The sequence below is a fragment of the Vitis vinifera genome, chromosome 15 (genome assembly GCF_030704535.1).
Source record: "Vitis vinifera cultivar Pinot Noir 40024 chromosome 15, ASM3070453v1".
Lineage (NCBI taxonomy): Eukaryota > Viridiplantae > Streptophyta > Magnoliopsida > Vitales > Vitaceae > Vitis > Vitis vinifera.
The window spans coordinates 12,393,883-12,416,102 of record NC_081819.1 but is presented as its reverse complement, the minus strand read 5'-3'; the positions used below and the strand labels follow the sequence as shown (position 1 = coordinate 12,416,102).

General features: G+C 33.3%; 1 protein-coding gene across 1 annotated transcript; it reads right to left on the bottom strand.

Annotated features, from left to right (window-relative positions):
* Window positions 1-6,298: 6,298 nt before the first annotated feature.
* Window positions 6,299-8,199, bottom strand: LOC104881819 (disease resistance protein RPH8A). The gene is made up of 2 exons (XM_059743200.1): window positions 8,118-8,199; window positions 6,299-7,990 (listed from the first exon to the last, which is right to left on the bottom strand). Exons 1-2 carry the CDS (start codon window positions 8,197-8,199, stop codon window positions 6,501-6,503), a joined length of 1,572 nt encoding a protein of 523 aa, XP_059599183.1. The 3' UTR covers window positions 6,299-6,500.
* Window positions 8,200-22,220: the final 14,021 nt, after the last annotated feature.

Here is a 22,220-nt window from a genome sequence, read left to right as displayed (position 1 = left end):
TTATTATCCTATACATTCACCTATTTTATTTATACCAATCCTTCAAAAATTTCATGCTTTAATTTAATTCTTCAAATACTTGCCTAAATCACATTTTCATAAATCGAATTATTATCCCATGTTTATTTAGTTATTTAAAATCTAATCCTTCAAAAATCCCATGTCTTAATTTAGTTTCTCAGTAATTCGTTTAAATCTTATTTTTATCAATTAGGATTATTATCTCATATTCGTCTATTTATTTAAAACCTAGTTCTTCATAAATCTCTTGTCTTAACTCAAATTTTCAAATCCTAAAAATTCTACAGTTCGTCTAAATTTTATCCTCATCAATTAGAATCATTATTGCATGTCTATTCAAAGTCCAATCTTCCGAAAACCCCATGCCTTAATTAAAACTTCAATCCCAAAAATTCTACTATCCATCTTTATTCGCCTAAATATTATTCTCGTTAATTAGTATTATAATCTCATACCTACCTATTTATTCAAAGTCATATTCTTTAAAAACCCAACGCCCTAATTCAAATTCTTAATTAGAAAAATTCCACTATTCTTTTTTTTTACTCGTTTAAACATTATTTTTGCTAATTAGTATCATTATTCCATACTTATTTATTTATTTATTTCAATCATTAAAATTCAATTCTTCAAAACCGGACTTCCAAATTTAACCTTGAGACTAAAAAATTCCACCATTCACTTTTATTTATTCAAATATCATCTTTGTTATCATTGTTATAAATTCCACGTTTACTTATTTCTTTCTTCTAAAAATTCCAATAATTAGAGTCCATTTGTTCAAAGATCCGACTTCCAAACTTAATTTTCAAAATCTCACTATCCACTTTCATCCGTTCAAATATCACTTTCGTCAAAATTCGATTTTCCAATTTAATTTTTAATCTCACAAACCCCACTATTCACTATTCATCCGTCCAAATATCGTTTTGATTAATTAATAACATTATTCCATATTTACCCATTTATTTCTCTTAAAAATCTCAATCCTTAAAGTCTAATTTTTCAAATTTCCGATTTCTAAATTTAGCTATCTAAAATTCCAAGTGTCCTATCTCCGAACCTAATTTTCAGTTCCTAATGTTCCAATTACCGTATTTACCCAGTTACTCATTTGTCACCATCATTACTTTTTATTACCATTTTATTTGTTCATTCCTAAAAAGTCCGCCTTCAAATGATTTTCGAGATTTCCAATTTTCATAAATCAACTTTCATAATTTCTACTTCTCAAATAACTTACGATTCTGATATATTTCAAAATTCAACTCTCATATTCCCAATTTTCGTAACTTAATCTTTTTTTAAGATCCCGAACCCTCAAATCATTTTCAAAATTCCAACCTCTTTCCATTTCTAAAATTCACATTCTCACATTCAACCTCTAAGAGTTTGGTCTTCAAATAAACTCTAAAACTCCAATTTTCTAGTGATCTTCGAGATTCCAATTTTTCAATTAAATGTCAAAAGTCTAATTTTCTCTCAAATAGTTTTAATTCCGCTCTGGTTTTCAAATGATTTTCCGCTCCTCTTGATTTTTATAAGTGTGAACGAATTTTTCATAATTCCAGAATAATGGAATTTGTGACATTAAGTCATGCTAAATAAACGGGCTTTGGTGGGGGCCCAACATGGGTGACTTTATGATTAATTGATTGATTGATCGCTTGCTTTGATTATTATACGTGATTGATTTACCCTACTCTCTAACATACATGCGATTATTCCTAAATTGTGCACTAACCCTCTCTATTGATAGCGCATGGCGGCTCGTTGCCTAGGTATGTACCCATTTTCCCTATAATCATTGTCTATGCATGTCTCGACTCTTATGTGTGCATGACCATTCAGGATATTCATTAATTTACTCATCAATTGCCACGTTAACTTCATTTTATTAGTAGAGACCCAACTTTAGGGACTTAGAGGGGTGCTATGGTCTTTTACCGTACCTTCCCGATAAGTAATCTGACCCCGAGCCCGATCCAGTTTTTCGTAGATCACCTTTTCCAAAATGAGGAGTCGCACTTAGGGTTTTCTTTTTTATTTTGTTTACCCTTTTAAAAATAAAACAAAAATAAGTGGCGATTCCAAGTCATTTTCTTAATCAACAAAAAATCATTTTTCAAACTAAAATCGAGACCTCGCATGAGCCGAAATGCAGGGTCCACACTAGTATTACTTCAACAAACATAAATTGATAAATAGAAGATATTATAAATGAATATTTTATTTATTAATAAATTAGTAATCTTAAAATAATAAACTTATATAACATATAAATAATATATAAAATTGTATAATTTATTAATTTAAGATATTTACTTTATTGTTTTTTAAGATATTAATTTATTTGTATTATGATAAATTTATCTTTATCGAAATAATAGTATACTTTTAAGCCGTAGTTGATAACTGAGATTTCAATTATAATTTTTTTTTTTTTACTTTCAAATTTAATTAAAAACTATTAAATTACAATTTATGATTGAAATTTAAAAAATATACTTAAATAATAAATTATTTATATTTAAACTTAAAAATCTAGTATTACTTCAACAAACATAAATTGATAAATAGAAGATATTATAAATGAATATTTTATTTATTAATAAATTAATAATCTTAAAATAATAAATTTATATAATATATAAATAATATATAAAATTGTATAATTTATTAATTTAAGATATTTAATTTGTTGTTTTTTAAGATATTAATTTATTTGTATTATGATAAATTTATCTTTATAGAAATAATAGTATACTTTTAAGTCGTAGTTGGTAACTGAGATTTCAATTATAATTTTTTTTTTTACTTTCAAGTTTAATTAAAAACTATTAAATTATAATTTATTATTGAAATTAAAAATATATACTTTAATAATAAATTATTTATATTTAAACTTAAGAATCTAGTATTAGTTCAATAAACATAAATTAATAAATAGAAGATATTATAAATGAATGTTTTATTTATTAATAAATGAATAATCTTAAAATAATAAACTTATATAACATATAAATAATATATAAAATTGTATAATTTACTAATTTAAAATATTTAATTTATTTATTTTTAAATATTAATTTATTTGTATTATGACAAATTTATCTTTATCGAAATAATAGTATACTCTTAAGTCGTAGTTGTCATATATAGATTTTTTTACAAAATTAGTTAATGAAATTAATTACAAAAAGTCTACTATAAAATTTAATTTTTAATAGTTTAATTAAAGTCATAAAAAATATCCACTAAACATTAATATAGTGGAAAATAAAAAACATATATAATCTCACATGGAAACTATGTGTAACTAGATTTTTAAATTTAAATATAAATAATTTATTATTTAAGTATATTTTTTATATTTCAATCATAAAAATGAAACCGTAGTTGCCAACTACGACTTTAGTTCAAAAATGAAATCACGGTTCCATCTGCGGCTTTAGTTCAAAAATGAAGCCGCACTTGCCAACTGCGACTTTAGTTCAAATATGAAGTCGTAGTTGGCAACTGCGGCTTTAACTAAAATGATAAAAAAAAAAAAAATTTTAATGACATGATGTCTACATGGCATCAAAGAGGCTAATTTGAATATAAGTTTTAAAAAGTAGTTAAATGTTATATATATATTTTTTTTAAAAGGGCCATTTTGACCCAAAACTCCCTGTGCCGAGTGGCCTATTTCATATCACGTGGGTTGTCTTCTATTTCATATCATGGCCTATTTAATAATACCCAAAAATTTTAAGTCTTTGCAGGATCAATAATTGAATAATGGGGTCTACCTTATCTTTCCTCCATTATCTTTCTATGTGAAATTGTTCCAAAAAGACAAAAGTTGAGGCCCACCTTTACTTTTTAGTTTTTTTTACTTTCATAAAAACACAACTAAATAAGACCCACGTTTGAAATTTTCTCTTCCAAATAGTTTTTTTTAAACATAAAATAATTTTTAATAATTTTAAAAATAATTTTTCAGTCAAAACGATATGTTTAACAAAATCTTAACAAAAAAAATAAATTTTAAAATAAATTTATTCTCTTTTACCATCACAGCAGCCCACTGCCACTGTGAACCACACCATACATACTTTACCCTTTTCCTTTCTTCATTCTCTTTCAGAATCCGGGACCCAACTGTGTTGAAACGTTATAGCTTTTCTTTCTCATTGGAAGAAGAGGAGTAGCCCAAAATGGCAGAAAGCAGTGTCACGTTTTTCCTGGAGAAGTTGAGCAACTTGGTTATACAAGAAGCTTCTCTATTTGGAGTAGAAGGCCAGGTGAAGCTGCTGCGCAATGAACTCAAATGGATGCGCCTCTTCCTCAAAGACGCGGATTCAAAATGCATATACATACGATGAAAGAATCAAGCTGTGGGTGGAGCAGATCAGAGAGGTAGCCCATGATGCTGAAGATGTCATCGATGAGTTCATCTTCAACATGGATCACCAGAGGCAGAAAAGGCTCAAAAATCTCAAGTTCCTTGAGCGCTTACCTACTTGCGTAGGATTCGCGGACAAGTTACCTTTCATCCACGAGCTCGACAGTCCGGTGAAGGAGATCAATGTCATGATAGAGAAGATCATGGTCAATAGATCCAAGTATGGTCTTGAAGCCCTAGTGACTCCCAGCTCGACCAGTACTGATCATGGAGTTTCTCAGCAGGAGCGGCGGACCCCAACTGTCGAAGAGACTGACGTGGTGGAGATCAAAGATGGTATGGAGGTGGTGAAGCAGATGCTGATTAAGGAAGATCAGATGCGGCCGAGAGCAGTGGTGTCCATTGTGGGAATGGGCGGCCTAGGCAAGACAACTCTTGCTAAGAAAGTCTACAATCATAGTGATGTTAAGCAGCACTTTGATTGTCAAGCTTGGGTTTATGTGTCTCAAGAATTCAAGCCAAGGGAGCCTCTACTCAGCATCATCAGTTCTGTCATGTCCCTCAGCAATGAAGAAAAGAAAGAAATGAGAGAGATGGGAGAGGACGAGCTAGGTGGGAAGCTTCGTGAATGCCTCAACGACAAGAAGTACCTGGTAGCCATGGATGATGTATGGAGTATTGAAGCTTGGAGTAGCTTGCGCTCCTATCTTCCTGAGTCTAGGAATGGCAGCAAAGTGCTGATGACCACCCGAAATAAAGAAATTGCTGCACAAGCCAATCCGCATGAAGTTGTTGGGCACACCGATTCACAGGCTCTTGTCTATGAACTCCGCATTATGGATGGTAATTAGAGTTGGGAGCTCTTTCTCAAGAAGACTTTTGGAGCGAGAGATAGTACACCTGTTTCTTTATCTAAAGCGTTGGAGGAATTGGGAAGGAAAATTGTGGCAAAATGTAAAGGTTTGCCCCTTGCGATTGTGGTGTTAGGAGGCTTATTGTCGACGAAAGAGAGTGCTTGCAAGTATAGATTGGCATCTAAATCGAGGCCCGGAGTCATGTTTTGGAATTCTGGCCTTAAGTGCCTTATTACTTGAAGTCCTGTTTTCTTTACTGTGGTATTCTCCCAGAAGACTCTGAAATCAAGGCTAGTAAGTTGATTCACTTATGGATTGCTGAAGGTTTTGTTTAAAGAAGAGGCAAAGAAAAGTTGGAAGACATTGCTGAAGATTATTTGTATGAACTGATCCACAGAAGCATGGTTCAGGTGGCTCGAAAGAAGGCAAATGGAAGAGTGATGTCTTGTCGCATACATGATCTCCTTCGGGACCTTGCTATTTCAGAGGCCAGAGATGCAAAACTTTTTGAGGTACATGAAAACATTGATTTCACATTTCCTACTAGTGTTCGTCGGTTAAGCATTCATCAACATCTCATCAAGAACAACATTTCTCAGCATTTGCATAATTCTCTTCTTAGATCTTTAATTTTCTTTACTGACCCTGTTGAGAGAAAGGATTGGAGATCTATACAAAAGCACGTTAAATTGCTTAGCGTATTGGATCTAGGGAGGATAGAGGAGAATTATATCATCCCAAAGGAGATAGGAGAACTCATCAACTTGAAATTCTTATGCATAAAGGGAATTGATAGAGTAACGCTTCCATCATCCATTAAGAGACTTGTTAATCTGCAAAATCTCAATTTAGGATACAATGATTCCTACATACCTTATACAATTTGGAAATTGCAGCAATTGAGACATCTAAATTGTCGTTATGACGAGATCTCAAGTCAATTCAAATTAAATAAGTGCATGAATGGTTAAATTTAATGTTAGATAAACTTTATAAAAAAAAAAATCAAACAAATTAAAAAGGAAAGCCAATATCAAAATACTGGGATGAGATATTTATTTGGAGGGGATCATATTTACTTCACATGTTTACCTCAATTTAATGTTACATTGTCAATTGCACTTATGAGAATAACATGTAAAACCCCTGCAGATCGGCATTTTCATAAAAATTTCAGGGGAAAAAAAAATCAGATACATACAAATATTATCATGAACTTGTACACGAGGAGAGAATCAGTGAAAGCCAGTGTCATCAAGGAGGATGAAGCTGGTGTTATCCGAAATTGGATGTGTCTGGGAGGTGATAAGACGGATCCTATTCCAATCTTCTCCTTGTGTCTGGAAAACCTCTTTCAACAATTCATTGGAGCAATGGAGGAGGTTCAGTTCCTGCAGATTTCTTAGCCCTAACAGCCCATCAGGAAACTTCTTCATTTTCCAGAACCACTCCATCTGTAAAGTCCTCAGCTTAGGCATTGCCCCTTCCTCTACAGTGAAGTCCTCCAGATTGGACAGATGCTCCATATGCAGGAACTCAAGTTGGTGGAACCTTCCCTCCGAGCAATTCATTTTCTTTCCTACATACGAGTTCCAGAGTAATTTGAGAATCCTCAAGTTTGGGAGCTCCCCTAGAATCGACATTGGATCTTGTTCCAACTCAGTCTCCCACAGCTTGAGTTGCAGGAGGTTTGGAGGGTAGAACCCAGTATCTACTGGTAATTTCTCGAGCCTTCCTCCTAAAACCAATTTTTGGAGACGGGTGTGGTGTGAGAAGGACATGAAACCAGAGACTATTGTTTTCCTTTTAGAAGAAAAGTTTATGAGCTTCAGGTTTTCTAGTGCTGTCAATTGGGCTATAGATTTGAAAAACCCCTCCTTCAAATAAGGAGTCAAGCCTCCCATTATCTTGAGCTGCCTGAGCTGGGTCAGTTGCCCTAAGCCATCACCCTCCAACCATTCGCCCCCTTGTAAAGCTAATGTTTGAAGGTTAGTCAATTGATGGACACCCAAATCACCATTAATGAAGAACCTCTCTGTAAATGGCTTCCTTGAAACTATCCCACCAGGACAGTTTAAATGTCTCAATTGCTGTAGTTTCCAGATTTTGCAAGGAAGACATAGAAGATTGCCGTCTAAGTCGAGAGTCTGCAAATTAACGAGCCTAACAATGGGTGTTGGAAGCCTTATTCTATTCCCAGCCCCCCTTAAACACAAATATTTCAAGTTTATGAGTTCTCCTACTTTTCTTGGGAGCGTGTAAATATTCTGATACTGGTACACTCCTAAATCCAACACCTGAAGTAATTTGACGTGTTCTTGCAAATATGTCCAACTGTTTTCTTGCAAGGGTTCAGACAAAAAAATCAATGACCGGAGGCGTGAGTTATGCAAATGCTGAGATATATTTTTCTTAATAAGACTCTGTTGAATGCTAAGCCGACGAGAGCTAATAGGATATCTAACATCAATGTTTTCATGTACCTCAAAGAGTTTGGCGTCTTTGGCCTCTGAAATGGCGAGGTCTCGAAGGAAATCATGCATGCGGCAAGACTTCACTCTTCCATCTAGCCTGTCCCTTTTATCCACTTGAATCATGTTTCTTTGGATGAGCTCGTATAAGTAGTCCTCGGCCAGGTCTTCCAGTGTTTCTGCTCCCCTAGTTTGTACAAATCCTTCAGCAATCCACAGCCGGATCAATTCACTTGATTTGACTTTTGAGTTTTCTGGGAAAATACCGCAATACAGAAAGCACGACTTCAAGTAATTGGGCAAGTCATTATAACTTAAAGCGAGAATTCCCAAACATGAGTTGGGACCTTGACTCAAATGCCAATCTTTGCTGTCAAGTACCTTTTGCCATGAGAATTGGGTCTTCTCTTTCATTGATAGAAGGCCTCCCAACATCACAGTAGCAAGGGGCAGGCCTTTGCATTTTGCTACAATCTCCTTCCCTAATTTCTCCAACCCTTGAGGCCAAGCCAAGGTGCTGCTTCCCATCTTCCTGAGAAAGAGCTCCTCACTCTCCATTTCATTCAAAGGATGGAGTTCATGGAGATGTGAATTGGCATGCAAAGCAACTTCTTTGTTTCGTGATGTAATTAGCACTCTACTTCCATATCCCTCGATTGGGAGATAAGCATTTAAACCCTTCCAAACTTGTGTGCACCAAATATCATCCATGACTATCAAATACTTTTTGGTGCTCAGGAAATTACGAAGTTCGATCCCCACCGCGGCTTCACTATCTAATTCTCTCATGATTCTTTTTTCATTCGTCACACAATTCAGAATTTCGAATAAAAGATCTCGGGTTCTATACTCTTGAGAAACATAAACCCAAGCATCACAGTCAAAATGTTGTTTCACATCATTGTAGACTTTCTTAGCTAGAGTAGAGTCGTCTTGCCAAGGCCACCCATGCCCACTATGGACACCACTACTCTCCGCGTTTCTGTTGTCTCTCCAGCCTCAACAAGCAATTCCTTTACAGATTTCACATCTGTTTCGAACCCCACCACATCAATTTCTTCAACAACGGGGAGCGTTTTCTCCTTACATGGCACTTCATTGGAGGAGCTCCAAGCTTCAGAAGTGCTGGGATTTTCAATGCCGTACCTTTTTTTATTGGCCAATATCTTCTCGATGGTGATATTGATCTCGGTTATACGATCGTTGAGCTCTTGGATAAATGGTAGCTTGTCAGCGACGCTAACACATGAAGGTAAGAATCTGAGGAACTTGAGTCTATGGAGTCTCTGCTGGCGCTTGTGTTCCACCTTGAACATGAATTCATCGAGGACATCTTCGGCATCATGAGCTGCATCTCTGATCTGATTCACCCAGAGCTTGAGCCGTTTATCGTATCTGCGTCTTGCATCAGCATATTCCAGGAAGAGGCGCATCCACTCCAGCTCGTAACGCAGCAGCCTCACCTGCCCTTCTACCTCTCCAAACAGAGAAGCTTCTTGTGAAGCCAAGTTGCCCAACTTCTCTAGAAAAGATGCCACACTGCTTTCTGCCATTTTCTTTTGGTTCAACACAATGAGGCTGGGTTTGTTTCAACTTTCAACACATCTCATCATAAGTTTTTTTTTTTTTTTTTTGTTTTTTAATTAAGTAATTAAAAAGTTTCTTAGTTTTCAATCTTTTTAAAGCTTTGGATCCCAAAGTGGAAGATAAAAGGGAAAAACCAGAAAAGAATCTCTTTTCTAGGGTTTATGCCTCAATGGCAAAGAAGTATGTGGCCCAAAGTCAAGTCACAGAGGTTCATGCACATGGAGAGCAAAAGAAGGATGATCGCTTTTCAAGGGTTTATAACTTAGCGACAAAGATAAATAAATTTACAAAAGAATAAAAAAAAAAAATCTAAGTTCATAATTTAGCTTAATACAAGTTGGTGAAGTCTAATATGGTACGAAATTGAAAAAATTTATGTGATCTCTTTTGATTTAAAGTGTCGGTGCAGCTACCCATGTGACAATACCAGCTCATATAAAAGAGGATGGAAAACATATTATATTAATCCCTCCTAAATTAAATTGTCTGCAAATTTCACCGTGTGTGAGTGTGAGATACTGGATGTGAACCAGGGCCTTTTTATTTTTTAACCAGAAAGGCAAACACATTGTATTAGAACTTAAAAACAAATAACCGGCACAAATATTTATATTTTTAAAATTTAGGTGTGAACAATTATTTTTACTAGTATTGAAGTGCGTTTGACAGTGATTTTAAGGAGTGTTTTTAATAATTTTAATACTTGAAAAATAAAAAATTTTAAGTGTTAGAAAGATTAGAAACATTTTCTAAAATTACTCTCAAACACGCTCTTAATCCCAAATGAGATATAGAGTTAAGAAAAATTTATAAAATAACAATGCATCAGTATTGAAATTCAGAATGTCTGATACTACTTTAAAAGTTTATTATTTTGTAATGCTGCTTATTTAATTCAAAAGTTGGTTGGGATGGGTGTTTGGTGTCAGCTAATACAAAAACTGAGTACATTTTTGTATTTCTCTATTTTTATTTTTGTTTACAAAGGAAAACAATTATTTAACTGATCACCAAGTTTTTGATTTGGATATACTTTTTATATTTTATTTTTAAAATAAAAAATAATAAATTTTACATGAAAGGTAGAACCTCTTATCCAAAAAGTAGAGATTTGATTATTTTTTGTTTTTAGAGAACTAATTTTTTTATATATATCTCAATTCTTTTACAATTATTATATTAATCTTTAATATAAATTTTCAAGAATTCTTCTATTTTAAATAAACTAGAAAACAAAAGAGAAAGTGTGAAAAAACATGATATGCATATTAAACCCAAGTCATATAAACTTAACATTTTAGGAAAATTGATAATGTAATTTGCATTTCCTTTATTATGCTTTATTGGATATGAATGTAACTTTCTATCTCATCATGTGGGAGTATGAGGTTGCGAGAGAGTCTGAGCCATAAGGGGGTATTGAGAGTATAATATGTATATTGAGTTCAAATCTTACAAGTTTAAACTTCTAAAATAATTGGTACTTAAATAAAAAGTCCGTGAGAGGAAAAAAAACACAACAGACTTCCCACTTCTCTCTCATTCTTTCTCTTTTTATTCATCTTACTTTTTTTTTTTCATATTAATTGGTGGGACCATATAAATTAATTCATAGCTAGGGAGGTGTCATTATTTCCACCAATTATTTTTTTCCTAAAAACCATGCCTAATAAATTGAATATTGGAAACCAATGGTTAAAAATAATTATTACTACATTTTTTAAATAAGTATTTTTTAAACACCTTAAAAAATATTATTATTCTTTTTTTTATCTAATATATATATATATATATATATAAGCTATTTTTTATATAAATATCTTTAAAGTTATAGGCAATTATTTGAATATTTTCTTATTATTATTCTTTTTTTTATCTAATATATATATATATATATATAAGCTATTTTTTATATAAATATCTTTAAAGTTATAGGCAATTATTTGAATATTTTCTCTATTTTATGGACAATACATAGACATTGTCTTAATATATTATTTTGTAACATGACCATCTTTTAACTAATGGTGATAATTAATTTTTAATTGAATAATGTATTATAATTTAATAATTTAAAAAATATTAAAATACTATTTTAAATTTGAAATAGATGTGAACTTGCCATGGTTTAAATTATTAAAACACGATATCATCAAGTCAAGCAAATGTATTATATTAAGAGATATGCATGTAATTATATCATAATTTTCTCTTCTTTTTTTTCCTCCTCATACATGATATCTTTTGTATCCACTTACCACCAGTCCACTCAAGCCCAGCCCAAAGTTCAAAAACCCAATAACTAATTCTCATGTTTTCCTTTCTTTTTACAAAGCCCATTTCATTTTCTTGCTTTAATCCACTTACCACCAGTCCACTCAAGCCCAACCCAAAGTTCAAAAACCCAATAACTAATTCCCATTTTTCTTTTAAAACCCCATTTCATCCAAGCTCAAATTAATTCCTTTTCATTTTTGTTTCTTTTATAACACAAAAATTAATATTTTCTCAATTTTATTAATAAGGAATTTAATTTAATTAATTAATATTTTTTTATTAATTCTAATTAATTTTAATTAATTAACTTTTCATTTTCGTTTTCGTTTTCGTTTTTCTTTTTCGGAAATTCTCAATTACTAAAATCCTAAGAAATTTCTACCCTAAGGCTAACATGGTATAAAATTTTCAACTCACCTAATTGATCAACATAATAAAATGAATTTCACCAATCCAAAACTAACACGTGTTCTTCAGATACTTTTCTTTTTGACTTTTCAATCATCACTCAAAATAAGACTTTTCAAAATATAAATGTTAACGTGGCATAAAATACCCAGTCATTACAAAAGCAACATAGTGGAGATGAAAAATGATGTGGAGGCTGTAAAGAGAAAACTATTAAGAGGGAGAGAGGGAGGGAGGAGTGGTTGCCATCGTGGGGATGGGTGGCCTTGGCAAAACTACTCTTGCCAAGAAAGTTTACAACGACGGTGCTATTCAGAACCACTTTGGTCGTTACTATGCTTGGGTTTATGTATCTCAAGAGTACAGTATCCGGGAACTTTTGCTTGGGATCGCCAGCTGTATCATGACTCTCACCGACGAACAAAAACATAAGATTCAAAATCATGAGTTGGGGAAAGAGATTGAAAAATGTCTCCAAGAAAAGAGTTACTTGATAGTGCTTGATGATGTATGGAACACCGATGTTTGGCGCGGGTAGAGCTCATTTTTTCCTGCGGAATCAAATAAGAGCAGAGTGTTGATCACTACTCGCAATGAACAAATTGCTGTGGATGCTCATTCAGATTGCTATAAACTTCAACTTCTGGGTGACAATGAAAGCTGGGAGCTGTTTCTCAGCAGAGTAGGGAGTGCAGCAGTACTGACATGGTCAGGGTTGGAGGAATTCAAAAAGGAGATTGTAGCAAAATGAAAAGGTTTACCTCTTGCAATCGTGGTGCTCGGAGGACTTCTATCACTGAAAGATCTGACACAACACTCATGGTAGAAAGTGCTTAAAAGCATGGATTGGCATCTAAGTTAATGTCCCGACTCCTGTTTAGGAATTCTTGCACTGAGCTATAACGACTTACCCTCTTACTTGAAGCCCTGCTTTCTTTACTGTGGGGTTTAACTGGAGGACTCAGAAATCAAAGCAACTAAGTTGATTCGCTTGTGGGTTGCTGAAGGATTTGTACAAAAAATGGGAAAAGAAACGCCGGAAGACATTGCAGAAGACTACTTATACGAGTTGATCCAGAGAAGCATGATTTAGGTGGCTGATACGAGAGACGATGGAAGGGTGAAGTCTTGCCGTATACACGACCTGCTTCGAGATCTAGCCATTTCAGAAGATAAAGAAGAAAAACTTTTTGAGGTAGATGAAAACATTGATGTGGACGTGCTTCCTACTAGTGTTCGTCGACTGATCAGTAATATTAATCAGACCAACTCTCCGCATTTGCAAAATTCTAATCTCCGATCTTTGATCCTCACTAGATCCATTGATGAAGGAGATGAGGTATGTTTACATAAATACCCTAAATTGCTTCGGGTCTTGCACGTGGACTTAGGATGAGTAGAGTAATTTATGGGCGTCTCAAACTACCAGGAAAAATAGGAGAACTCATCCACTTGAAATATTTATGCTTAAGAGGAATTAAGTGGGGAATAAGGCTTCCACCATCAATCGGTGGACTTGTTAATTTGCAAACCCTTGATTCAGGATACAATTATATTCGCATACCCCATACAATTTGGAAATTGCAGCAAATGAGACATCTAACTTGTTATGAAGGTAAAATCCCATCGAGGTCGTCAATGAGAGAGAGGTGGGCGTGTGGCCATTTGGGTGTCCATCAAATGACCAACCTTGAGACGTTATCATTACGGGGTGGCGATTGGCTGAAGGATGACAACTTGGGAAAACTGACTCACCACCTAAAGCAATTGAAGTTAAACCTTTATTTTCACCCAAATTTGGAGGGGTTCCGATTTATAGCCCAATTAGCTGGGCTTCAAAATCTCAAGTTGTTTACTAATTTCAGAGAAATTGAGAGAATGTCAACATCAAATGATGAAGTTGAATCTAGAACAATGTTATTCTCGGGTCTAGAGTTTTTATCACACCACAAGTGCCTCTGCAAATTGTTTCTAGGAGGAACCACCCGGAAACTACCTGTGGACATAACACTCTATCCTCCAAACCTCATGCAACTCAAACTTTCGGAAACTCACTTGGAGGAAGATCCAATGGGGATACTAGGGAGGTTGCCAAACTTAAGGATTCTCAAATTATTTGAACGTACTTATGTGGGGACGAAAACGAATTGTCATCGTGGAGAGTTCCTTCGACTTGAATTCCCACAAATGCAGCAGTTGTGGAGTCTAGAAGACTTGTCAGTGGAGGAAGGAGCAATGCCTAATCTGAAGACATTGAAAATTGAGTGTTGTCACAATATGAGGAAGTTCCCACATGGATTATTGCAGTTTAAAAAGCTCCAACGACTAAACCTCTATGATGTATCTCAAGAATTGATGAGTGAGGTTTTAAAGACACAAGGAGAAGATTGGAATAGGATCCGTCTTATCATCTCCCAAACACCTCCCCCATGATTCGGTGTAAGGCTAATATTCAATAGGTGAAAGCCTTTTTGTTTTGAATATTTCATCCCATAATTTATGTATTTTAATAAGATTAGAATGAAATTCATTCTCGCTCCGTGTGAAAATGACCTACTCTTTTTTTTTTTTTTTTTTTCATTTCACCTTTAATATTTGCATTTTTTTTTTCTATTTTCATGTTATTATTATTAATAATAAAATAATATTATTAATATTTTCATTAACTATGGACCCTCATTTTGTATTAGAAAGTGTCTCAAATTCTTAATTAGTGTAGATTCATTTTTTTATAAAGAATATTATATATAATATTTCTAGATTGATATATTATTGTAATATTAGACTTCTTTATAGAATAAGAAAGGTTGTTGGAAATATCTATAAATATTCTAGGTCATGAGGGAAAAAAATTATGAGATGAAGATGAACATGTAGAGACTATATGAAGTGGATAGAGATGTGAGGAAGAATGGGGGTACCCGATGGAGCGAGAGGGCTCGTGATAGGGTATGAATATAAAGAGTGAGAAAATATGAGATGTTTTGGGAACCAATAGTTGTATCTGGTTCTATCCTCTATAATATTCTCAATTGTATATTGGAATGATTCTCTCTCATTTGTGGATGTAGGCATGGTTGGTTGAACCACATTAAAACCTCGTGTACCATATATGTGATTGTTTTATCCTTGTATTGTTGATCTAATGTTGTTGGTATTAAAACTTTCACTGGCACAATATTTTGGGTTCTTAAGCAAACATTTTTTTTTTTTGGGCCCTTAGGAAGCATTTTTCTAACCTTTCAAGGGAAGCTTCTTGACTTCCATTTCTTGGCCACCTTTGGAAAGGACACATAGCAATGGTAGAGCATTTTCTGGTGGTGGTTAAAGGAGAGAGAGAGCAAGTTTTTAGGGCTCTCTTGGGCCATTAGTATGAGAGACATTTTGGGGGAGGAAGCAAGAAACCAATTAAAGAAGAGAACTATTGAATATGTGAAAACTCTTATAACAATTTGTTGTGTTAGTGAAAACTTTAATGCAAACAATATTAATTTAAAAATATAAAGATAAAATAATCAACACAAAGGTGCACGAGGTTTTAATGTGTTTTGGCTAACTATGCCTACATCCATGGATAAGAGAGAATCGTTTCACTATACAATTGAGAATATTATAAAGGATAGAACCAGATACAACTATTGGTTCCCAAAACATCTCATATTTTCCCACTTTTTATATTCATACCCTATCACAAGCCCTCTCGCTCCATCGGGTACCCCCATTCTTCCTCATATCTCTATCCACTTCATATAGTCTCTACATGTCCATCTCCATCTCATAATTTTTTCCCCTCATGACCTAGAATATTTATAGATATTTCCAACAACCTTTCTTATTCTATAAGGAAGTCTATTATTATAATAATATATCAATCTAGAAATATTATATATAATATTCTTTATAAAAAAAATTAAATCTACACTAATTAAGAATTTGAGACACTTTCTAACACAAAATGGGGGTCTATAGTTAATGAAAATATTAATAATATTATTTTATTAATAATAATAATAACATGAAAATAGAAAAAAAATGCAAATATTAAAGATGAAATGAAAAAAATAAAATAAAAGAGTAGGTCCAGAAATTCCTTCCCTCAAAGAATTTCGAGGCCTAGATTCATGGTACAAATTGAAGTAGTCAATCATGGGAATGCACTATGGGGGTCTTCTTCAAGTTAACCAAGTAACAAAATTAATGCAAATGTGAAATTGAATTAGGTCAACAGATCTTTTTCCTTTTGAAGGCAGGATGCATGATTCCACTGTATGAATCAAATTTGTCAGCCGTCGACATGCATTCATTCAATCTTTTCAAGAGGAGGATAGATATTGTTGAGACGCTACTCGATATCTTTAGTATTTTTTTATAATATAATTAAATATGAAAAAATTATTTTAGAAATTTACTTTCTTAAATATATTTTTTTCTTAATATTTTTAAGAACCAAAAATAACCACTCGCCATCACCACCACATCAATGACTATCCCCATTTCCTTTACTTCTCCAGGCTCCACAAATGCACCCACCAGAAACTGCTTCTGCTTGGACCCAAGCCTGCAAATTTAACCATAATTCTTTGTTTTTTGTTTTTCTTTTCCTTTATTTCTGACGATAATTTTTAGAAATTTTAATTTCCTTGGCTTGTGTCTCTCTAAATTGGTATCACTGTTTTTTTGTTATAATTTTCAATTTTATAAAGATTATAGGGGTGTTATTATTTTCATTAGTTTCTAAACAATCTTAATCAAATAGTAATATATGGTAAAAACCAAAAAAAATCGAATCTTTTAACTTTCCTCAAAGAATTTTATATAAATTCCACTTTACCTATTCATTTAATTAAATATGATTCATATAGTGAATTTAAGATAATAATGAACCAAATACATTGTTGGTTTTATTCTTTCTTTTTCAATTAACTATTCAACACATGCATCCATCCCTTGTTGATTTTCTTCTTTCTTTTTCCTATAATATTCTTACTAATAGCTTTGTATCTTTGCTTTATCATATTTTGATTGAGAATGATTTTAGTCTTTATTTTATTAATTTAAGAAGGACTATGACTCTAGATGGAGTAATTTAATAATTAGTTCGCGATACTTTTATGAATAGCATTTTTATGGTAATTCTAGCATTAGTAATTAGTTTCAAACTCATTATGTATTGAAAATAATTTTACAAATATTATATATATCTATATGTAAAGTTAATGTTATCCTTAATTTAAATATTGATATTTATTTATTTATTATATATTAGTTTGAATTATGATATACTATATAATTTGAATTAGACTAAAAGTTTGTTATTAATTTAAATCAAATTGGGAGATAGAGTTTGAATTATAATCGAACTCAAATGTATTTGTATATAAATATTCATCATTATCAATGAAAACGGTATGTCGTATATATTATCAACAACATATAAATAAGAATTTATTATAAATTTATTTGTTATGAACAATAAACAAATATGAATTTTTTTTTAATATAAAGAGCTACTCATTTAATGTAAACTCCTTTTTATTATATTTTATAATTTTTTTTTTTAAAGAGTTATACTTTAATAGCATGCACATCATTTTTAACTAGTACTAAATAAAAGAGGAGAGAAATTGCTAAAGGATTCTCCACTCATAAGTATGGTGAAAAAAGTTTTAAAATGATTGATACATGTAGACCCCCATTTAGGCATGGGTCACTTTTTCCTTATTTGTTTTTGCAGATAACATTTTTAGCCAGGTGTCACTATCCCAGCAGGCCACGTGTCACATCCTTAGTGGCCATAAGGAATCCACCTCACTTTTTGAAGCTGCAGTAGGACTTTGACACGTGGAGGAACTTTCTGGAAGGGGGTCCCGCAGGCCGTCAAGGGGCGCGGATGAGAGAGAAGGAAAGGTGGCTACAGAAGGAGGGGTGCAGAAAAGGTGGCTGTGGCAGAGATCGTTGAAAAGGCAAATTCGAAAAATAGAGGAGGTTTTCTGAAAGTGTGAGGGGACCCCCCCCCCCTCTCTTACCATGAATCCCGGCCAGATGGGACGGGCAGCCAGGAAGCTGAAGGCTTGATGCAGCAGCAGGGAGAGTGGTTGGGCAAGCCATGCTTGCTGACCAGTGAACAGTAGGGCAGAAGAGTGGCATAAACGGAAAAGAAGAAAAAAAGGAGAAAAAAAAGAAAAAAAGGAGAACAGAGAGAGGAGGAACGGAAAGGGGGAGTACTCGTTTACCAGGGACAGCAAACTGTGAGAGGTGGGAAGACTTTTGGGTGTTGGTAGGGAGATATTTTGGGGAAGAAGGAGATCTTTTCATCAAGGCTTTTGGCTGGTTTTTTAGGAGAACGATTTGAAGAGAAGGGATTTTTGGAGGTTGCTTGAGAGAGGGAGTTGCTATAGGTGAAATATTTTTCTGGGCAAGGTGCCAAGAAGAGCGTAAGAAATCAGCTGGTTCTTCTTTGTGGGAGGAGCCTGGTAGTTGCTGTAGTTGAAGAAGAGGCTTTCAGGTATGGTTGTTGTGGCTCTCCCGTGCATTTTCATTTTTCACATCTCTTATGTCTCATTCTCTGTGATTGCTATTCTGTTTGTTGGGATGCTGTGCTTTGATGTTTGTTAGTTTGATATTTGAAGAACTTGCTGCGTTTTTAATGTTTTACTCCATCAAACATCTTCCATCTTAACCCATTGATTGTTAAACTCATGGATAAAATAATGAAATGGGTTTAGCATATTCGTTAAAATGCTCCCTACTCTGTTCCTATTTCTCTTCCCTTGCTCCTCTGTTTTCCTCTGAAAGAGACTATTAAGCTTTAAGACTCTGAATCTGGGGAGGTCGGTTGGTGGAGAATGATGATGGTATGGAGAGGGGATTGACAGTGTGGGATCCTCCCTAAAAATTGCCGCGTGGCTCCCTCTCCCTTGGGCACGCAGACGGGTCCTTGCGACGCGCGGCATAGCTCATTCCACCCGGACGGAAATTCTCACTCATTCCACCCGGATGTCTCACATCCGGAATTCTGTCCGGCCAACGTCCTACCTTATTCGGATGTCTCACATCCGGAATTCTTCCCCGCCGACATTCCACCCAGACATCTCACATCCGGAATTCTTCCCCCGCCGACATTCCACCCGGACGGAAATTCTCACTCATTCCACCCGGATATTCACAGCCGCCATTCTGTCCAGCCAACATTCCACCTTCTCCGGATGTCTCACATCCGGAATTCTGCCCGGCCAACATTCTACCTTATCCGGGTATCTCACATCCGGAAATTCTTCTCCGCCGACATTCCACCCGGACATTCACAGCCGCCATTCTGTCCGGCCAACATTCCACCTTCTCCGGATGTCTCACAACCGCCATTCTGTCCGGCCAACATTCTACCTTATCCGGATGTCTCACATCCTGAAGGTCAATTTCTTTCCACCTCGTGACCTTAAGCATGTCCACCTGCACATGGCCGCCTTCCCCAAGTCCAGCTGTGTAAATGTTTTCTCTAATTCAGGTTATTTCAAAATAATTTCAAATCATCAAAATTTTCTATCCTTCATCCTTAGCATTTTTCTTTAGGTTTCAAAAGTCCACTTTTCAGTATAACTTTGCTGCCATTTTTTCTTTCTGGCAGGCGATCTTCACAATCCCATGATTTTAAAATGTTTTAAAGTAAGCAGGAATTTTAATTTTGTAATTCCAGATAATGGAATTTATGGAATTAGTTCATGCAAAATAAAATAGGGCTTTGGTGGGGGCCCTACATAAGTGACTGTATAATTGATTGACTGATTGATTTGATTTGATTATGATACATGATTGATTTATCCTGCTCTCTGACATGCATGCTATTGTTCTTTAATTGTGCACTAACCCTCTCTCTTGATAGTGTATGGTGGCTTGTTGCCCAGGTACGTACCTACTTTCCATTTGGTTGTTGTCTATGCATGTCCTGATTCTTATATGTGTATGATCATTCAAGATATTCATTGATTTACTCATCAATTGCCATTGATTTACTCATCAATTACCATGTCAGCTTCATTTTATTAGTAGAGACCCGACTTTAGGGGCTTAGAGGGGTGCTACGATCTTTACCGTACCTTCCCGATAAGTAACCTGACCCCCGAACCCGATCTGGTTTTTCGCAGACCACCTTTTCCAAAATAAGGAGTCACACTTAGGGTTTTTCTTTCTTATTTTGTTTATCCTTTAAAAATAAAACAAAAATAAGTGGCGACTCCAAGTCATTTTTTTTTTAACCAATTAAATCATTTTTCAAAATAAAAATCGAGTTCGTCATTCGAGTAGGGAACGCATTGAGTCGAAATGTGGGGTCCACAATACATTTTTCAATAATTTAATTTTTTCCCTCAATTTGTCCATCAACAACTAAACAAGAGAAACATTTTATAAATTTTCATATATTTTCATATATATTACTTACATATATATATATATATATATATATAAATTCAAATCACCCATCTTCTAATTAACCTAACCTCATTGACCCATATATGAAAAAAATATGAAAATTTAAATATGTTCAATTGCATATCAAGACAAGTAGAAAATAAATAAATAAAACATTATAATTTGTTAGTAGTGTTGTAGCTAAGTGTTACAAAGGGCACATGATTCATTTAAATAAAAGATGTCAAATAGGCTCTATTTATACAAACTTTAGTAAGAAAATCATGTAGTTACATATAGATTGAATAAAAGAAAGAAATTCTTATATAAGTGAAGACTGTATGTCGTAATAAAAGAAATGATAAAATATCACTTAAATCATAGGAAATCTTTCTACTAGTCCGTTCATACCTTATTATCAAGTTTAAATAAAGCCATTCGAGTCACCTAAATACAAGGCATTGAATAAATAGCAACAAACGATGGCCGAGTGGTAAAATATCACTTCCAGTCTTCCACATTGTATGGGTAATTGAGGAGCTGAACTGGGATGGCCGAGTGGCTGGTGATTGGACGACTTACAGCAATTTAGCATCAATTTATGTTGATGCTGGAAGATTCTAAAATATTTTCTATGATATTTTCCTTTTAAAAAAAAAAAGTTTGGGAGATTATATTCACTAATAATAATTTTATTCCTCTTCAATTTTTCATCAATAACCAATTAAAAAAGTTTAATTCACTATTTTATTTCTTTCTTTTTTCTCTAATTTCTTTTCTTCAAACCATCCCATAATTAAATATAGTGGTTTTAAATTAATATATAATAAGAAATTCAATTAAAATGAATTATAGAGTACAAGATTGTTACAGAAAAGACAAAATCTTATATGACATAAATAGTTGATTATCATTTTTATTATTTTTATCAAAATCATTGAACAAATATAATCATAATTTTTTAAGGTTTTCATTAACTCTTTAATGAAACATTAGTACTTAAATTAAGTAAAGTTCATTGGAATTCTAATTTTGTTATATTAAATAACTAAAAAATATTTTATTTTAAAAAGAATTCAATTCAATTTAGCGTTAAATGTTGTATCTTAAATTTAAAAAAAAAAAGTAAATTCAAATGAACACTCATAAATCACTTCAAATTATTGTCTAAATTTTTGTAAGTGATTTTTAAAAGTTTACTAAACACTTCACAGCCACAGCCATTAATAGTATAACTACTCAAATATGAATAGAAGTGTAAATTAAATGAGTACAAGAATGCTACTATGGACTAAATGACTAAAAGCAAGTTGTAGCCCAAGTAGGATGATTTCTAAATAAAGTCAGGTAATATACTATCTAGTTACATCTAATTTCTAGTATAATCTTATTATCTAACCTATAAATTAATTTCACCCAATTACACTTCATTTTCTAGATTAGCATTGTTTATATACGTTAGTTATAACCCCATTGATTTCATTTATTCATTTAAATTAAAATTTTGAGAGCTCCATTTATCATATTGTTAGGAGAAATAATCCTACTATTAAATTTGGATTTGACAATTTCTATAAATATTAATCAAATACAAAAAATATCAATAAAATAATATTTAAAAGAATCAGCTGGATCAATCCTTTTAATATGTATAATTTTATTTTTATATATTTTTATATATTATTTTATTTGATTTTAGTACAATGAGGAGAAAAACAAGTTTCAATAACAAAGTGCTTGCAAGGTTAAAATATAGTAAAATGTGAGAAAATCAAAACAATAATTATTATTTGTGATTGTGTAATT

Bases quoted from the DNA above. Each gene is read 5' to 3' on its own strand.
- LOC104881819 (XM_059743200.1), bottom strand. From the start codon at position 8,199: ATGCAAAGGCCTGCCCCTTGCTACTGTGATGTTGGGAGGCCTTCTATC. The intron at 7,991-8,117 runs GTACTTGACAGC...GTATTTTCCCAG, and splicing joins CCCAATTCTCATGGCAAAAG to AAAACTCAAAAGTCAAATCA.